The sequence below is a fragment of the Arvicola amphibius genome, chromosome 1 (genome assembly GCF_903992535.2).
Source record: "Arvicola amphibius chromosome 1, mArvAmp1.2, whole genome shotgun sequence".
Taxonomy (NCBI): domain Eukaryota; kingdom Metazoa; phylum Chordata; class Mammalia; order Rodentia; family Cricetidae; genus Arvicola; species Arvicola amphibius.
In genome coordinates, this window is record NC_052047.1 from 196951302 (window position 1) to 196968811 (window position 17510).

General features: G+C 44.9%; 1 protein-coding gene across 1 annotated transcript in view; it reads left to right on the forward strand.

Annotated features, from left to right (window-relative positions):
• The first annotated feature begins 3396 nt into the window (after nt 1-3396).
• Atrnl1 (attractin like 1) overlaps nt 3397-17510 on the forward strand; it is a 545233-nt gene continuing 531119 nt past the window's right edge. The window contains exons 1-2 of the mRNA XM_042054482.1: nt 3397-3498; nt 4707-5011. Of these exons, the coding sequence (XP_041910416.1) occupies nt 3397-3498; nt 4707-5011 (407 nt within the window). The remainder of the gene's footprint in view (nt 3499-4706; nt 5012-17510) is intronic.

The window sequence follows — 17510 nt, forward strand, 5'->3', positions numbered from 1 at the left end:
AGAGACTTGTCATCTGGTTAGGTGACTCCAGATGACAGTATCTTTCTGTCTTGGAATTCTTCCAGTTCTGCATAATCATCTTTTAGCTTTTTTGGAGATGTTCTGGGAACTAGTAAGAAAATGTGCAGTTCAAATGTAGATTTCCACTAGGTTTTAACATTTTCAGTTGTGTGCCCAATTCATGCCTAGTAGTCTGCTGGTGTTCCAAGTCCGGTTTCTGCTTTATTCCCTTAGAGACTGAACTTCCTATTTGGTCTGGGATTGGTAGTCTGCCCCTATTAAGGGTGAGGAAGGGGCTAAGACTCCATTTGTCCTCACCAATTCCTTTGTTTTCCTCCCAGAATCTCAACTCTGCCTTCTGTGATAGTCCTTCTGCCATATGGAGGCGGCCCTATGCTCTGAGGACTCATTTTTGCAGACTTGTATATTGTCCTTTTCCCATTTGCTCGCTTCCCTCATTGATATTTCCTCTGATCTGTAAATGGAATCTCTCCTCATTTTTGTCATTGTGAGCTGCTACCTCTAAACACTAAAACAAAGCACAGATGCTTCCATTTACAGGAACAAAACCTTCTCTTCTCATCTCGGCGAGGTTTGTAGAGGGAGGAGATATTACGCAGGCTGCTCTTGAACTGGAGATGTGTTATTTCGTCCTTCCACGCTGAGATTACAGACATGTACTGCCGTGCCCAGGTAGACGGATATACTTGCTTGGCCCTCTTTTCTTGATAGGAGTCACAGCCTATGTTTCCCTTAAAAGTAATTTCACAAAAGACCAATTTCTACAATGGAGTCTTGGCAATTAATATGTGGGGAGAGTGTGGGGTAGCACGTGTGAATATTTTGGAAGAAAAGTTTAAGAATGCTCATTTTATTTTTTTCAATTAAAAAATTATATTAGCTCAGCATAGTGAATTTAAAATCTTTGGATTTATTTCTCTGGATTTACTTACAACAATATGTTTGAAATGTGTTAAGTAGGAAAATTGGCAGTAGGAGAAGTGGTATGTGTGTTTCCAAGTGTGCCAGCAAGAGAGATTGATGGGAGAAAATAACGGGTCCAAGAGGAAGCAGAATGTTAGGTTTGGGCGACAGGGAGGGCGGTGTTTCTGACTATAGCCGTACAGATATCTCTAATAGCACTGATAATTTTTAATGAGTATCTAAGCTGACTCTTTCTTTACTGCCCAATCTCAGAGACCATCTAACCTCTCTTACAGTCTTCAGGATGCTGCCTGCCAGCGTAGTCTTGAGACTGTTTCTAGAGCTGTCTGCAGCTTTCTCCCATCTCAAGAACCAGAGAAGAGATCATTCTTCAGTTGAGCAATGGAGAACGCTCTGCTTTCATCTGAATAGGATCCTTTTTTTTTTTTTTTTGAGTAACAACAACAAAAATCATTTCAATGTCCTTTGAACACTTTGTCGATGAGAAGTCTTAGGGTTTTGTCTATTGTGTTATAAATTTTTAAATACCATAAATGGAAGTGAAGAATACAGACCTGAGTATCCAAGGGTCATGATATTAGGTTAACTGTGGAGAGGACAAATACGCTTATGTTTTCTCTTAGAGATATTTTAACCACTATTTTTGTTTTGTTTTGTTTCGCTTTTTGAGACAAATTTTCTCTGTGTAACAGCCCTCACTGTCCCGGCACTCACTCTGTAGACCAGGCTGGCCTCAAACTCACAGAGATCCACCTGCCTCTGCCTCCTGAGTGCTGGGATTAAAGATGTGCGCTTAACCACTAATTCTTAATGATTTCATTTTACTTCAGTGAAGCTGACCTTTGCCCTATCACCTCTTTGCAGGTTAGTTCTTACCTTCCTGCTAGATTCATGACTGCTGTCATCAATACTGCGAATTACTTTGGTGGTGTTTGGCATGCTAGGATGCTGACTCTACTTCTTTAGTGGGAGAAAGGAGAAGCTGGAAGTCTTAACATTTCTTGATCATAGAAGGCACTGAAACATGAGCCAAGATGCTAGGCAGGCACTGTCCCTGTCTTGTGTGACGATTTTAAATCAGTTTTCTAGGTTTGCATTCGCAAACTATGACCCCCGAGCCTACACTACGTGAGCCTGCTCCAAGACAAACCTTTACAAAGGTGGGCACCATTCCTGTTCACTTTTGTTTCCTGAACCTTAAACTCATCATAGTTGCTCATAAAATGTTGACGGAAACAATCTGAAGAAGAAATATGACACAGGGAAAGCAGAGATCCCACGTGATCCTTATGAGAATAATTTTATATAAACTTGATATATTCAACTCCATCCTAGAGGTAACGCTGAGAGGAGAGGAGGCCTGTGGGGCTGCATGCTCAGGGTCAGGGGACCACAGTGGCTACGTGGTAAAGATGAGTCTTTTTAATGGGCTACTACAGTCCGTGTGTCTGAGCTGTGATCTCTCAGAGAGGCAGGCTCCAGGGTACTCTCTGAATCTCCTTCAGTCTCACTGGAGGCTTTAAGAGGTTGGCCCCTTTCCACAAGCCAACAAGTGACCCTACATTAGATTCGAGAGAGACGGGATAGACTTTAAACTTGGGACAGCAGGAGGAGGGCGGAAAAGCAGCAGCAGGGACTGTCTACCAATGGTGGCTCCCAGAAAAAGGTTTTTTTTTGTTTTTTTTTTTTTTTTTTTTTTTTTTTTTTTTTTTTTTTTTTTTTTTTTCTGTCACTGAAATTAAAAGGTGTGGAAAAGCTGTGAGAAGAAGTAGCAGGCAGAATTTCAGGCTGATGCAGGCATGGCTGGGTGGGAATACGAGGTGGGGACTCATTGTTTTGTACCAGTGATTATCATTGCCTTTCTTGGGTTGTGAAGGAACCTTTTTTTCTGGACCTTTGCTTTCCTCATAAGTCACTGCCGAGCTATTTGCAAACCAAGCCAGCAGGCATGCTTTTTTTCACCCAAAGAGAACAAAACATCAGCAACTAGAAGCGGGCTGATAAACACTGCAATCTCGCAGAAGTCCGAGAACTCCGTCCTTATCCCAACCTGCCACCAGCCTGCACCTCAGCCTTTCTCCCTCTCTGCCCTCTTCTGCAAAATGGGGTTAATAGAGGATTTTCTCTGCGAAATGGGGATGATGGAGATTAAAAGAGATGACGTGGGTACATTATTCCCAAAATAAAGTCGAATTGAATCTTAACAATATTATGATTGTGCGGTTACAACAAAACTTTTCTCCCGCAGCTGTCAGAAACGTCTAGTGAGTTTCATCCTGGCCATGCAGCCTGCTCCTTGGTGGAGCTCCAACCACACTCGAGGGTACACGCTGCAGCTCGTGCGCGGCTTCCTCTCAAGGGCTCAGCTTTAGAGAAAGCACAAAAGTACGAGACCCAGAATCTCAGCTTGTGCCATCAAATCTTGGAAAGTCATCTTAAGGAAGAAATAGAATGCCGCTGAAAAAGAAGGGCCCCTTTCTGGGAATCACTTCTGCTTTTCTGAAGCGGGGGAAAAACAAGCCCCGATGTGATGTTGCAACATTTTTCAAGACAGTAAGAGTGTCCCAGATGGAGGAGGGAAGACTGACAAGCAGAAGGGAGATTCTTAGGGTTCCGAGGCAGCGTCGGGAGGGGTGGCGCTCCGGTTCAGAACCTCGCAGTTCTTTGTTGGGGGCGGGGGGGCCCCAATTCCACCCATAAAGGGCGCTCCGGCTGAGGTCGCCCCACGGGAACTGCTTCGCGGCCCTCTCAGCCCCTCACCCCACCCCGCCCCGCCCCTGCAGACCCCACAACGTGGTCCAACCGCGGTGCCTTTAAGACTTTGCTGACTGCACATGCTCAGCTCTTTGTGTGGAGTTGGGAGTTTTTAAGAAAAAGAAGAAGAAAACACCGAGGGAAGCTGGGAAAGCGCTAGGGCAAGCGCAGCACTTTCGCTGCTGCAGCCCGTGGACTGCAAGGGCTGCTCTCCCACCGAAGCGAGGAAGCCCGAGTGGATTTCTCCTTCGTGGGGCTTCAAGCGCAGGCCACACCTGGGGTACACACTCTCGTCCGTGCTGGCCGGGTGGGCGCGCGCGCGGGGGAGTCCCGGGTCCCCGTCAGGGGCCGGGCCAGACCACAGCGCTGGAACCGAGGGGGGGGGTACGGCCACGAGTGCGCGTGGCTGCGGGGACGTCGCTCCCCAGTCCGGGCTGTGACCGAGGCCTCGGCGATTATCCTCAGCAGCTGGAGGGAAGACAGCCTCTGCGGGGTCTCGGGACGGCTGGAGGGCAGCGGGAGGCTGACGTCCTCTCTCCCATCTCCCCTGCTCGTCTTGGACGCGCCCGGCTCGGGGCTCCCGCTCGGCCCCGCCCTCCTGGGCGAGCGGCGTTCGGAGCCCAGGCAGTTGGCGCGGGCCGCGGGCGAGGCGGGGCCGCGCGGGTCCCCTCCCCCTCCCCGCCCGGTCCCCTCCCCCTCGGGTCCCCTCCGGAGCGCCGGGCGCCGCCGGCTCTGTGCTCAGCTCCCCGGAGCTGCCGCGGCTGCGGGGTTGGGCTCACCGAGGACAAGGTCAGCAGAGCGGGCGGCGATGCCCGAGCGTGACCGGAGGCAGCCGACCGGAGGCCGCCGCGGCCGGGAACCGTCGCTCCTGACGGGACAGCGGGACGGGGGTCGGCGCCGCTGAGCAGCCGAGGAGCGGAGGCGGCGGCGAGGTGGTCTGCAGCTGGAATCCCCGCCTCAGCGGCATCCCCGTGCGCGCCCACCCGCCCGCCCGCCCGCGAGCGTAGCCCGGGCACCGGGAAGATGGAGCCGGGGGCCGGGCCCGCTCGGGTGCCCCGCAGCTGGCCGCCCCGGGGCTGTGCAGGGCTCGGCGGGCGAGCGGCGGGGGCGCCTCCTCCTGGCTGCAGCTGGACGGGCACAGCTGGTTGCTGTGCTATGGCTTCCTCTACCTGGCGCTCTATGCTCAGGTGTCCCAGTCCAAGCCCTGCGAGAGGACTGGCTCCTGCTTCTCGGGTCGCTGTGTCAACTCCACCTGCCTGTGCGACCCGGGCTGGGTGGGGGACCAGTGCCAGCACTGCCAGGGCAGGTTCAAGTAAGTGCCTTCGCGGGACCCAGAACCTCAGCCCTTCCCCGCCACCGTCACTCCCTACCCTGCTGTGACCTCGGGGTCCCCGGCTCTTAGGGCTAGGAGAGGCCGAGAGAGGTCCTGCGCTGCACCCTTCCAGCCTCAGGCTGCCCCGGGGGAGCCCAGCCTGTCCTCAGTGGCTTGTCATCTTCTGGGCAGAAAGAACATTCTCACTCACAGTCACGGTGCCAAACTCCACCAATTTAACAGAAATGGTGCACGTAACGCACGAGAACCCAGAAACATTGTGAGAAGTGTAAAGGTTTAAAGTTGTGGTCCAGCTCCTTCCCGTCTAGTTGGGTTTAAGAAGGGCGTGCTCTGTTCCATACCTGGTTATGAGCTCTGGTTGGATCCTCGCATTCATTCCCCGTAAGTCTCTAACTTAGTGGAATCGTATGCTTCCTATGCAGCGTCTACCCAGAGAGAGATCCAGGCAGCATTTAAGTGAACTCGACCAAGGTTGCAGAGAAAGTGCCGAGTCGCGATTCCAGGACGTGCACTTGTAGAGGTGCTGAATTTGTTGGGGCGGTCTTGCTCTGAGTGGCTTGTGGCAGTTGTCAAAGTCAGTTTGGTTTTTCTGAAGCTGAAGCTGCTAAGGAGCGTGAATCTCTGGGGTCAAGATCGCCCTCCCTATTGGTTGATGCTTATTAGATTTCTGCACGCTGTAAAGAGAAGGGTGGCTGTTGGCAGAGAAGTTTCTTGAGGCCTTTTGTGCAGCCCTCTTGACACCCTGCAGGTTTTAGACAGCGTATCCTGGATGCGTCACTTGAAGACTGCTGGCTGATTTGTGGCTGTGAAATTATATTATGTAGGCGACTAGTGTTTGCTGTGAAGATGATAGTAAAATCTAGGTGCAGTGCCCCAGGCTTGGAGGCAAAGATAAGGATGTGGCTCACTTTGATAATATATTCCAGGTAGTTTCTTTGGAGTTTTAACGCAATATATATATATATATATATATATATATATATATATATATATACACACACACACACACATACATATATATATGTATATATATATATATATATATATATATATATATATATATATATCCCACATTTTTACTGTTGCTGGTTAGGACAGTGCCCCCTAGTCAATGTAAAGATTTTTGTTTTAAAATAACACTTTCAAAACTTAAGTAGACTTTACAGTTTAGTTGGTTCAAGGGGACTCTTAGGTGAAATTTTATAAAATTTGTTTGGAGTCGTAGGGCTATGTATTTCTAGGGTTAAAAGTTTGAGAAACTGATATGTAAGTTTTACACATGCATTTAAAAATATTTTGAGAGAGGTACCAATGAAAAGTTTAGACATGGTTTGCGCTGAGACAAGAGACCTGATTGAATTATGCCTCATGAATAGCCTGATTTCCTTTGGCTGCCGTTCACCTCTTAAGAGTATCTTGACCGTATATATTGGGAGCAACCAAAGTGAAAAGGTTATATTAATTTTTACATTTTCTGGAAAGAGGAAGATTGTTTGATCGGTGTGTAACTGATGGGTGTTGGTGAATTTGCTCTGTTTGTCGAAAGAGGATATCCAGTAGTTCTGGGATATTCAGCCCAGTATCTTCATTTTGAGTAGGATATTTGTGAAAGCTAAGTCAGCAGCCTGTGACTTCCCTTAGCTGCGGTCCCATTTAGTAAGAGAAATCACACAGATCAAGTTGTAAGTAGACCACATAACACTGGAAGATGTTCCTGAACCACATACATTATTGAGTAGAAGGAGAGTAGACCTCAGCTTACACAGATTGTCAGTTTGAACTTACTGGATAGTCATCTGTGGGCAGCTGTTATTCCTATGATTCATTGTACTCTTGTAAATGCGACTTGATTCTTCTATGAAATACAAATTTTTAGGGTAAATATGACACTACAAATCTGTGTTTTCTCTTGCAAACTCTTAGGAACAAAAGAGGTATATTTAATGTTAAAGAATTCAATCATTTAGAAGGAAATAATTTCTCTCAGTAAAGTACTTTGTGAACTATGAAAGGTTTGTTTGAGGACCTGTTTTCTAGCATTTACGTAATACTCTGGGAGAGACCTGAACTTGGTATTCTCATCAGATATCGGGGAAGTCTACTAAGCTGAGTGATGGCAGCCTCACACGTAGTCATGAGCAGTGACTGAGCTTGGTAAGCAGGTGTCATAATTAATTGGTATGTTACCTTAGTCTCTTTCTACAATGGATGTTTCAGCTAGGGAGTGAATGCCTTCTCAGATTGGAAGACTGACGGTGGGGGAGGAAATGTGGAAGCAAACACAGTACCATAAGTGATACTTCAGATCCCTCTGTATTACTCTAGTCTTTGGCTTGTTTCCGTTTGAAAAGAATAAAATATTCAAAGTCAGAAGACTTTCCTGACAAGTAAAGCGGAATTAACACCCATTTTTTTCTCTAATGCTAGACTGAAGGCTTTAGGGGTGAGACTCAGGAAACGCAGTGCTGGCTTGACATATAATCAAGACTATGGTATACTTTAATTGGAATTATATATGGGTAGCATCGTCTGACATTAGGCTGGAAAACATCTTGATATAGTTCACCTGTATACATGACAAATGATATTTCTATTAGAAGCTGGTTAACTTTTCTTTGTAGAGCGGTTGGAATTTTTATTTATAAAAATCAAAATTTTTTATTGAAACAGACATTTTTTCCTTACTGTAGCTTTGGTACTTACCACTCTAATCTCTTTGGTAATAGATTGGAAAATACCTCACTATCTGTGGATTATTTGTAAACATAGAATTATAAGCACTTATGTACTGGGCTATTTTAAAAATAATCAACTTTATTTAATCAACTTTATTCTATATATAACTTTTAAGCTTTCAGGCTAGTCAAATTTGGATTCTGAGTTCACATATTTATAATGGAACCTTTTTTGGTTTTGTTTCTGTCTTTTGAGGCTGTGTTTCACTGTGTAATAGGTATGGCTGTCGTGGAACTCATCTGTAGACCAGTTTGGTCCCAAATTACAGAGATTTACCTGCCTCTGCCTGGGATTAAAGGCTTGTGCCACCACGACCTGGCTGGAGTTAAATTTTTAGTAACAGTAAAATAAGTATGTACTGTGAGGGCATAGGGTGTTTCCTATCAACAGAAGATACAGGATTAAAACTCAATTTTTTTCCCTAAACTCCTTTTTTTTTTCTTCCTTTTTGAGACAGGGCCTCTCTATATACCTCTGGCTGTCCTGGACTCACTCTGTAGACCAAGTTAGCCCCAGAATCATAGAGATCCTCTGCCTCTGCCTCCCAAGTGCTGGGATTAAAGGTGTGTGCCACTATGCCAAGCCTAAGCTACTAGAACACACTCCATGCTGAGTGAGTGCAGAAGGAGCCAGACAGGGAGCTCTTGGGGGTTGGGCCAGAAAACCACCTGGGATAAACCAACTTCCTGATGCTGAGAGTCCTCAAGAAATTGAATATTTATTGTTAATTATAGAGAACCTTTGAGTAACTTTAATGTTAAAAATTGAATGTTCTCTGGTAGTATGTCTTCACTTCTAAGTAAAATTATAATAAATAATTTATATTATTAAACTATGTAATCACATAGTAGAATTTAAAACAGTTTAAATAGTTTCAAATTTGTGAAGTTGGTTTCTTTTTTGGTCTTCATTGTTTGGCTTCCTAAACACATTTGATTCCCTCTTGCACTTGGGGTTTCATTTGGGACTCGGGGTGTTTTACATAGTCTTTCCTTCTCAGAGCTCTTCCTCTCCATTCTTTGCTTGGGAAATTACTGTTGGACCTTCTACGCTTTACTGTGGCTTCTAACAAGGGCCTTTCTGGACTCCCCAGCCAGTCCTCGCTGTTTACTGCTATAGCACAGTTTTTCCTCCTCCGTGCTTTCAGAGTGAAGTCTTAATTAGTTATTTTTTCTTTACAGTTTCATTTTTGTTTGTTTTGTGGTCCCACACATTAAACCCCAGGCATCACACATGCTTTTCAAGTGCTAGGCTCAGTTGTAATTTAAAAATTATTTTTACTTTTTAAATCATGTGGTGAGTGTCTTTGTGTGTATCTGTGTGTATGTGCACGCATGTATAGTATGTGTATGTGTGTGTATGCATGTGTGTGTGTAGTGTGCCTGTGCATTTGTGTGTGTGCATGCATGTATACTGTGTGTATGTGTGTGTATGCATGTGTGTGTAGTGTGCCTGTGCATTTGTGTGTGTGCATGCATGTATAGTGTGTGTATGTGTGTGTATGCATGTGTGTAGTGTGTGCCTGTGCATTTGTGTGTGTGCATGCATGTATAGTGTGTGTATGTGTGTGTATGCACGTGTGTAGTGTGTGCCTGTGCATTTGTGTGTGTGCATGCATGTATAGTGTGTGTATGTGTGTATGCATGTGTGTAGTGTGTTTCTGAATTTGTGTGTGTGCATGCATGTATAGTGTGTGTATGCACGTGTGTAGTGTGTGCCTGTGCATTTGTGTGTGTGTGTGCATGCATGTATACTGTGTGTATGTGTGTGTATGCATGTGTGTAGTGTGTGCCTGTGCATTTGTGTGTGTGCATGTGTGTATAGTGTGTGTATGTGTGTGTATGCATGTGTGTAGTGTGTGCCTGTGCATTTGTGTGTGTGCATGCATGCATGGGTCAGAGAGTCCTGAAGAGAGCCCTGGAGCCCCTGGAGCTGGAGTTACTGACAGCTGTGAGCTTGTAACATGCAGGGTACTGGCTGAACTTGGTTCCCCTGCAAGCACCATGTGTTTGTAACCCCTGACCCATTTCTCCACTCTTTAAGTATAGTTTGTGATGTACAATCATTTAAATTTAGGATTTGGGAAGTTTTGTCTTATGTATATACTTCTGATACCATTGCACTCACAATGGTCATAAAGTAGCAGTCACACCCAAATGTTTTTAATACTTCCCTTTCCTCCCATTGCTTCCATTTCTTGAGGAGGAACAACAAATACTGCAATGGGTGGGCCATCTGGCACATAAGTGATTGGTTGGTTTTAAACTAAAGAGATTTTATTTTGTTATTTTCTGTGGACGAGTGTTCTGCCTGGAGGCCGGACGAGGGTAGCATGTCCCTGGGAACTGAGTTAAGGACAGCATGAGCAACCATGTGAGTGCTGGAAATTGAGTCTGGATCCTTGAAGAGCAGCCAGTCAGTGTTCCTAGCCACATAGTCGTCTCTCCAACCCCACGTGTTTAATGTTTTAGTTATAAAAACTATTTTGCAGAATGATTGCAATCATTTTCCTTCCCAAGTAGTGTTTGAATGTTCTAGTTAATCCATATCCTAGCCAATATTTGTCAATTTAAATTGATGTATGATTGGTCTTTTTAAAGCATTCATTTAGATGTGTGTGCACGCTTGTGATGTTCCATAAGGTGTGTAGAGGTCATGTGACAACTGCATGAGTCGGTTCCATTGTGGGGATTCTGGGATGGAACTCTGGTTGTCAGCTACCAAGCAGCCTTGCTCTGCTAAGCCTTCTCACTGGGCTTCAGTTGGCACCCCCTAATTCCCTCATGACTAACGATGTTGAATATCTTGTCGTGTGCTTACTCGCCATCTGTTTATCTTCGTTAGTGAGGAAATTTCAAATCTTGGCCACATTAAATTTTCCCCTAATTTTTTATTTTATGAATTCTTTCATTTACTGGATAGGACGTTATCAGTTGGAAGTCTTTCCTACCAGGTTGGGGTTCTTTTCTTTTCTTTTCTTTTCTTTTCTTTTCTTTTCTTTTCTTTTCTTTTCTTTTCCTTTTCTTTTCTCCTTCTCCTTCTCCTTCTCCCCCCACCCCTCTGGAAACAGGGTTTCTCAGTCACTTTGGAGCCTGTCCTGGCATTACCTCTTTATTTTCCATTTATGTGTGTGTGTGGGGGGGGGTATGTAATGTGGACTTCATGAAATGACCCTCATTATTTGCTGGCAGGGTTTTTGTGGAACTTGCATTATTTCTTCATTATGTGTTTGGCAGAATTGACCAGTTGCCTTAGTTAGGTTCTCTGCTGCTGTGATTAACCCCATGACCCAAAGTGGATTTTACTAACTCTCCAAAGATGACAGAGGAAAAACTCCTCGATACCGGTCTCAGAAATGACTTCTTACATATGACCCCAAGAGCACCTATCTTAAAATTAACACATGGGAGATGAATAAATTTAAAAAGTTTCTGCGCAGCAGGGGTTGGGAGCAGAGGGAGCCCTGAGTGAGTTAGGTTCTGGGTGAATGTGTAGCGTGGACATGGGTGTGGTCAAGGACCCCACAGCCTCATGGGAGAACAAAGTCTTCTGTGGGTGAAGCTCAGAGGGGTGGTAAAGGTTTCCTTGGGGCTCTAAGTGAGAACGGTTGATCAGTGTGCACCAAACTAGCACCGGGAGCCCCTTTCTCCCTGTTGCTTACAGGTCAGCCAACCGCTTTTCACCTGCATGAGGAACCTGGAAACTCTGGGTTATGGTGGTAGTAGGCACTACTCTGTCATAGTGTGCAAAGCCCGTCAGAGCCCAGCTTTTCTGTACCTGTGGCTGTGTGTCCCATGTCTTCTGTACCTGTGGCTGTGTGTCCCATGTCTTCTGTACCTGTGGGTATGTGTGACCTCCATGTCTTCTGTACCTGTGGCTGTGTGTCCCATGTCTTCTGTACCTGTGGCTGTGTGTCCCATGTCTTCTGTACCTGTGGCTGTGTGTCCCATGTCTTCTGTACCTGTGGGTATGTGTGACCTCCATGTCTTCTGTACCTGTGGCTGTGTGTCCGCCATGTCTTCTGTACCTGTGGCTGTGTGTCCCATGTCTTCTGTACCTGTGGCTGTGTGTCCCATGTCTTCTGTACCTGTGGCTGTGTGCCCGCCATGTCTTCTGTACCTGTGGCTGTGTGACCTCCATGTCTTCTGTACCTGTGGGTATGTGTGACCTCCATGTCTTCTGTACCTGTGGGTATGTGTCCCATGTCTTCTGTACCTGTGGGTATGTGTGACCTCCATGTCTTCTGTACCTGTGGGTATGTGTGTCCCATGTCTTCTGTACCTGTGGGTATGTGTGACCTCCATGTCTTCTGTACCTGTGGCTGTGTGTCCCATGTCTTCTGTACCTGTGGCTGTGTGTCCCATGTCTTCTGTACCTGTGGCTGTGTGTCCCATGTCTTCTGTACCTGTGGCTGTGTGTCCCATGTCTTCTGTACCTGTGGCTGTGTGACCTCCATGTCTTCTGTACCTGTGGGTATGTGTCCCATGTCTTCTGTACCTGTGGGTATGTGTCCCATGTCTTCTGTACCTGTGGGTATGTGTGACCTCCATGTCTTCTGTACCTGTGGGTATGTGTGACCTCCATGTCTTCTGTACCTGTGGCTGTGTGTCCCATGTCTTCTGTACCTGTGGGTATGTGTGACCTCCATGTCTTCTGTACCTGTGGGTATGTGTGACCTCCATGTCTTCTGTACCTGTGGGTATGTGTGACCTCCATGTCTTCTGTACCTGTGGCTGTGTGCCCGCCATGTCTTCTGTACCTGTGGCTGTGTGTCCCATGTCTTCTGTACCTGTGGCTGTGTGTCCCATGTCTTCTGTACCTGTGGCTGTGTGTCCCATGTCTTCTGTACCTGTGGCTGTGTGCCCGCCATGTCTTCTGTACCTGTGGCTGTGTGTCCCATGTCTTCTGTACCTGTGGCTGTGTGTCCCATGTCTTCTGTACCTGTGGCTGTGTGTCCCATGTCTTCTGTACCTGTGGCTGTGTGTCTGCCATTTCTTCATCCCTCAACACCTCTAATCAGGTTCAGACCTGAACTGCGCAGGCTGTGGCAAGAAGTAATAACTCATAGACTGAAGATAAACTCTACAGTTTGAAAAAATATTTGTAAATCATATATCAGGTAAGGGACTCTTACCCAAATTAAGAAACTCAAATAATTAATAAGAAAACTACCTATTTGAAGGAAGGCAAAGAACTGGAATAGAATTCTCTTAAGACATACGAAACGCCAAAAATACATAAAATTTATGTTCAACATCACTGAGCATTATGGAAATGCAAATTAAACTATAATCTCCTCATACCTTTTATAAAAGCTATTACTGAAAAGATGAAAGATAGCAGGTGTTGACTAGAATGTGAAGAAATGGAATTTTTTTTACTGGAAATGTAAATTATGTCACCCATTTTTGAGATAGTGGGAAGGTTCTTAAAAACTGAAACTAGATTTACACGTGATTCAGCAGTTCCACTTCTGGCAGCATGTCTTCACTCCTACGTTTGGGGAGAATGGATGTGCTCATCAGTAGCTGAATGGGCCCAAACAGGAACATTGCGCCATGGTGTCATCTGCCATGTAAGGAATACTGCAGTATGTGAACAAACCAGAGCAGACAGAGGCATCACCCCCAATTGAGCGAGCGCTGGGGGGGGGGAGGGGGCGATGGGGGTGGCAATGTTTGCAGAGGGCACTGCTTGGCCACGGGTATGTGTTGGAGGAGAGACTGCTTGTTCTTCCCAGCCTTCTGGCTACTTATACCCAAAGTAATCACACAGAAACTGTATTAATTAAATCACTGCTTGGCCCATTAGCTCTAGCTTCTTATTGGCTAACTCTTACATCTTAATTTAACCTATCTCCATTAATCTGTCCATCACCATGATGTGGTGGCCTACCAGCAAAATTTCAGCATGTCTATCTCTGGTGGCGGATCCATGGCATCTCTTTGACTCCGCCTTCTTCCTCCCCGCATTCAGTTCTGTCTTCCCTGCCTACTTAAGTTCTGCCCTATCAACAGGCCAAGGCAGTTTCTTTATTCATTAACCAATAAAAGCAACACACAGACAGAAGGACCTCCCACACCATTTCCCCTTTTCTGTTTAAACAAAAAGGAAGGCTTTAACATAGTAAAATTACATATAACAAAATAGGTATCTAGCAAGAATTATAGTTACAATATTTATATCTACTTTATCTTTTATCATAACTAAGCAAAACTATAATTATAAATTCTTCAACTCCATCAAAGACTCCAGAAGGATATAATATTACCTAAGTAAACAGGAAGTACATCGTAAGCAACTCCCAAAACTCGAGAATTGACAGACATTTCGCTACCTGGACAGTCACCCAAAGTTCTTCTGTACCGTTGGGGCATCCATCTTCAGCCTATAGGCCCATAGTATCCAGCAGACTTTTCCACAAAGCAGGAAATTTCTAAGACAGTTCTGCCTATATTGGCAGTTTGTCAGTCACTTTCTTCTGTATCCTGCAGAATGTCTGGCAGACTCTTTCATGAAGCAGGAACCCCGAAGGATTATCTCATCTTTAGGCAAGTTCAGCAATCATTTCTCTGTGGGTCCTGCATGTCCAGTTAAGCAGTCTAGGCAAGAGCAGTTTCTTGCCCAAATGGCTAACAAACTCCATAAGGAGCCTCTTCGATGCCCATCTTCCTCTTGAAGTAGCTTGGTGCTGCCAGGAGCAGACGTGTCTCATTGTCATGAAAAGTCTTAAATTCTTAAACATTTTAAATATGATATTCTGCAGGTCTCCAAAAGATTTGAAGAACACCTATTTAACTGAAACATACCTCTATATATCTAGAAAACCTAACTAATATGATCACATGCTTGATGATTATATTTTTTAATTATATATATTTTAAATGGGCAACACAATCATAATATCTTAATCAAGAGCAGATATATATATATATATATGTATATATACATATACATATAACAAAATTGACCTTAAATTTGTATCAATAAACCAAGATTCATACCAATGCAAATCTCTATAGCATATCTCCTTTAAATGTAAAGAAACATTTAAAAACTATTTGGGTGTAGTGTCTCCGGTGACATCTTTATGGCATCTCTCTGACTCTGCCTTCTTCCTCCCAGCATTCAGTTCTGTCTGTTCTGCCTACCTACGTTTGGCCCTATCAACAGGCCAAGGCAGTCTCTTTATTCATTAACCAATATAAGCAACACACAGACAGAAGGACCTCTCACCCCAGGTATCGTGGGGACAGTTTCAGTTAGGTGGTGAAGTCCTAGTGAGGGCATATTCAGCAAGGTGATTTATAGTTAAAATGGATATTTCAAAACCACTAAATTAACTGTTCTTATCATGTAGGAAGATGAGGTGAAAGGTGTGTTATTTAGTGCTTTGCTTGTGTGTGGGCACATATGTGTACAGACATATGTGTATGTATGTACATTTGCATGGAAGCCGGAGGATAACCCTGGTATTGTGATATTGTTCCTCAAGGGTTGTCCCCTTTTTCTTCCCTCCCTCCCTCCCTCTCTCTCTCCCTCCCTCCCTCCCTCCCTCCCTCTCTCCCTGCTTTCTTCCTTCCTTTCTTCCTTCTGATGGTCTCACCAAGAAGACTGGGCTGAATGGCCAAAGAGCCCCAGGGATCTTCCTGTCTCCTCTTCCCAGTGTGGATTATAAGATGATGTGGGATTCACTATATGAACTATTAATATGTTTTATTACCATTGGTTAATAAAGAAGCAGCTTTGGCCTATGGCAGGGCAAAATATAGCCAGGCTGGAAGAGATGTAAAGAGAGAGTAGATGGAATCAGAGAGACACCATGTAGCTACCAAAGGAGACAGACACTGGAACCTTACCAGTAGGCCACAGCCTTGTGATTCATAGATTAAGAGAAATGGGTTAATTTAAGCTGTAAGAGCTAGCTAGGAATACCCTTAAGCTATTGGCCAAACAGTGTTGTAATTAATACAGTTTCTATGTGATTATTTGGGCCATTGGGTGAGGGTGGCCGGAAAGGAAAGTGCAGTCTCTGTCTACAAGAAGCTCGTCAGCATCCTCAGCATCTCATCTCCATAGTGTGTATTTGTGCTGAAAAACCATACTGTACCCCAGGAATATAGACAACTAGTATTTGTCAATAAATGTAAAACAGCAGAAAGGGAAGCAACAAGCTGGTAAATAGTATATCAACTAGAAAATCTGTTTTAAGAAACATCTCCGACTACATAGATACTTCAGGTTACGGTAAAGGTCATGCCATTGCAAGAGGGAGGATCCGAGTTCTATGAGCAGAACCCACATACAAGCTGAGCATGGTAGTGTATGCTGTGGGCCAGCAATCCCCAGCAGTCCTATAGCCTTTGCACACAGAATAGCCCACACAGCCATGCCGGCTTTTTAAACATGGGTGCTGGCTCTCAATTTAGGCATCTGTGTATCTGGTTCTTAGTTCGAGAACAGAAGTGCTGTAGTTTAATGATAGTTGGGCGTAGGTGTTTACAGTTACAATCACAGCATTCCATAGTCTTCTGCAGGAGGATTTCACGATTTGCCAAGCCAGTCTAGGCTATACAGCAATTTCTAGGCTAGCCAGAGTTACAGAGCAAGAACCTGTCTTAAAAAAATTAATGGTTTGAAACTTAGAAGGCATATTATAAATTATATGCTGCTTAATTTCTGGAGATGTCCGCCAAGTAAATGAATACTTTGAAAACTTGTTGTTTGTGGTCACCTCTGGTTTTGGAATTTTAAGACTTGGGTTTTAGAACAGGTAACAGATTGTAACTAAGTTGACAGTGTAACAGCAATGCTTTAAGGTGACAGTTGGAAGAATAAAGAGATAGAGAGACTTGAAAGAAAATTGTTCTTACCGTGCGGTGTGAGTGTGTTCTTACTGTATGTGTGAGTGGGTTCTCACTGTGGGTGTGATACGAGGACTACAGTCCTCGTAGTCCCACTGATGCTGAACAGAGGCTCAGCACCTGTAGCTTCATGTGTTTGGTGTAGCCTGGGTGAGGAGCAGATACTTCCCCATGTTCCTCCTCTACGGAGTACTGTGGCTTCTCACGGGTGATTCTTTAGAGGGCAGGGGATGTTTAAATCAGAGCCCAGGAACCGGAGAACGCCTGCACCACTATGTCCTTACCTTGTGTCAACCTGCTACTGTTCTGGTGGCGATTTCCACAGTGGTGCCTGAGTCTTTGCCGCTTTTGTGGTGCCAGGTTGTTTAAGATCTCCTATGGCCCGTTTCTTCTGTTCTGAGCCTGGGGTAAGCAGGGCTCGCTTCTGTCCCTTCAGGTCTTTTCTGGGCATGTGGTCTGATGTAGGCATTCATGCAGCTCCTGCATTCCCTGGTGCACACCTGCACAGTTCTTAGAGAAGGCCTGCTGTCCGTTTTCTCCTGTTTTCAGGGAGTGTCCTTTCGGAGTTTTCAAATCCGCCCACTGATAACGTCTCTGCTGGGAATATTGTCCTGTTATTCCTTTATGATTAATTGTGTTTGATATTTTGTTGAGGGTTTTGAGTGTTATTTTCTGTAATGTTTATTTCCTGGAACATTCTCCTCAGTTTTATCATCCTGGCATTATTAAATAAGTTGGGGTGAATTCCTTTTTTCTCTGATATCTGAAAGAAATTACAAAACATTCTTATTATTTCTCATTTAAGTGATGGAAAAATTTTACCAATGAAGCCATCTGTGTTTGCAGGTGTTCTCTGGTGCCGTGTGTGAGTTATGAGC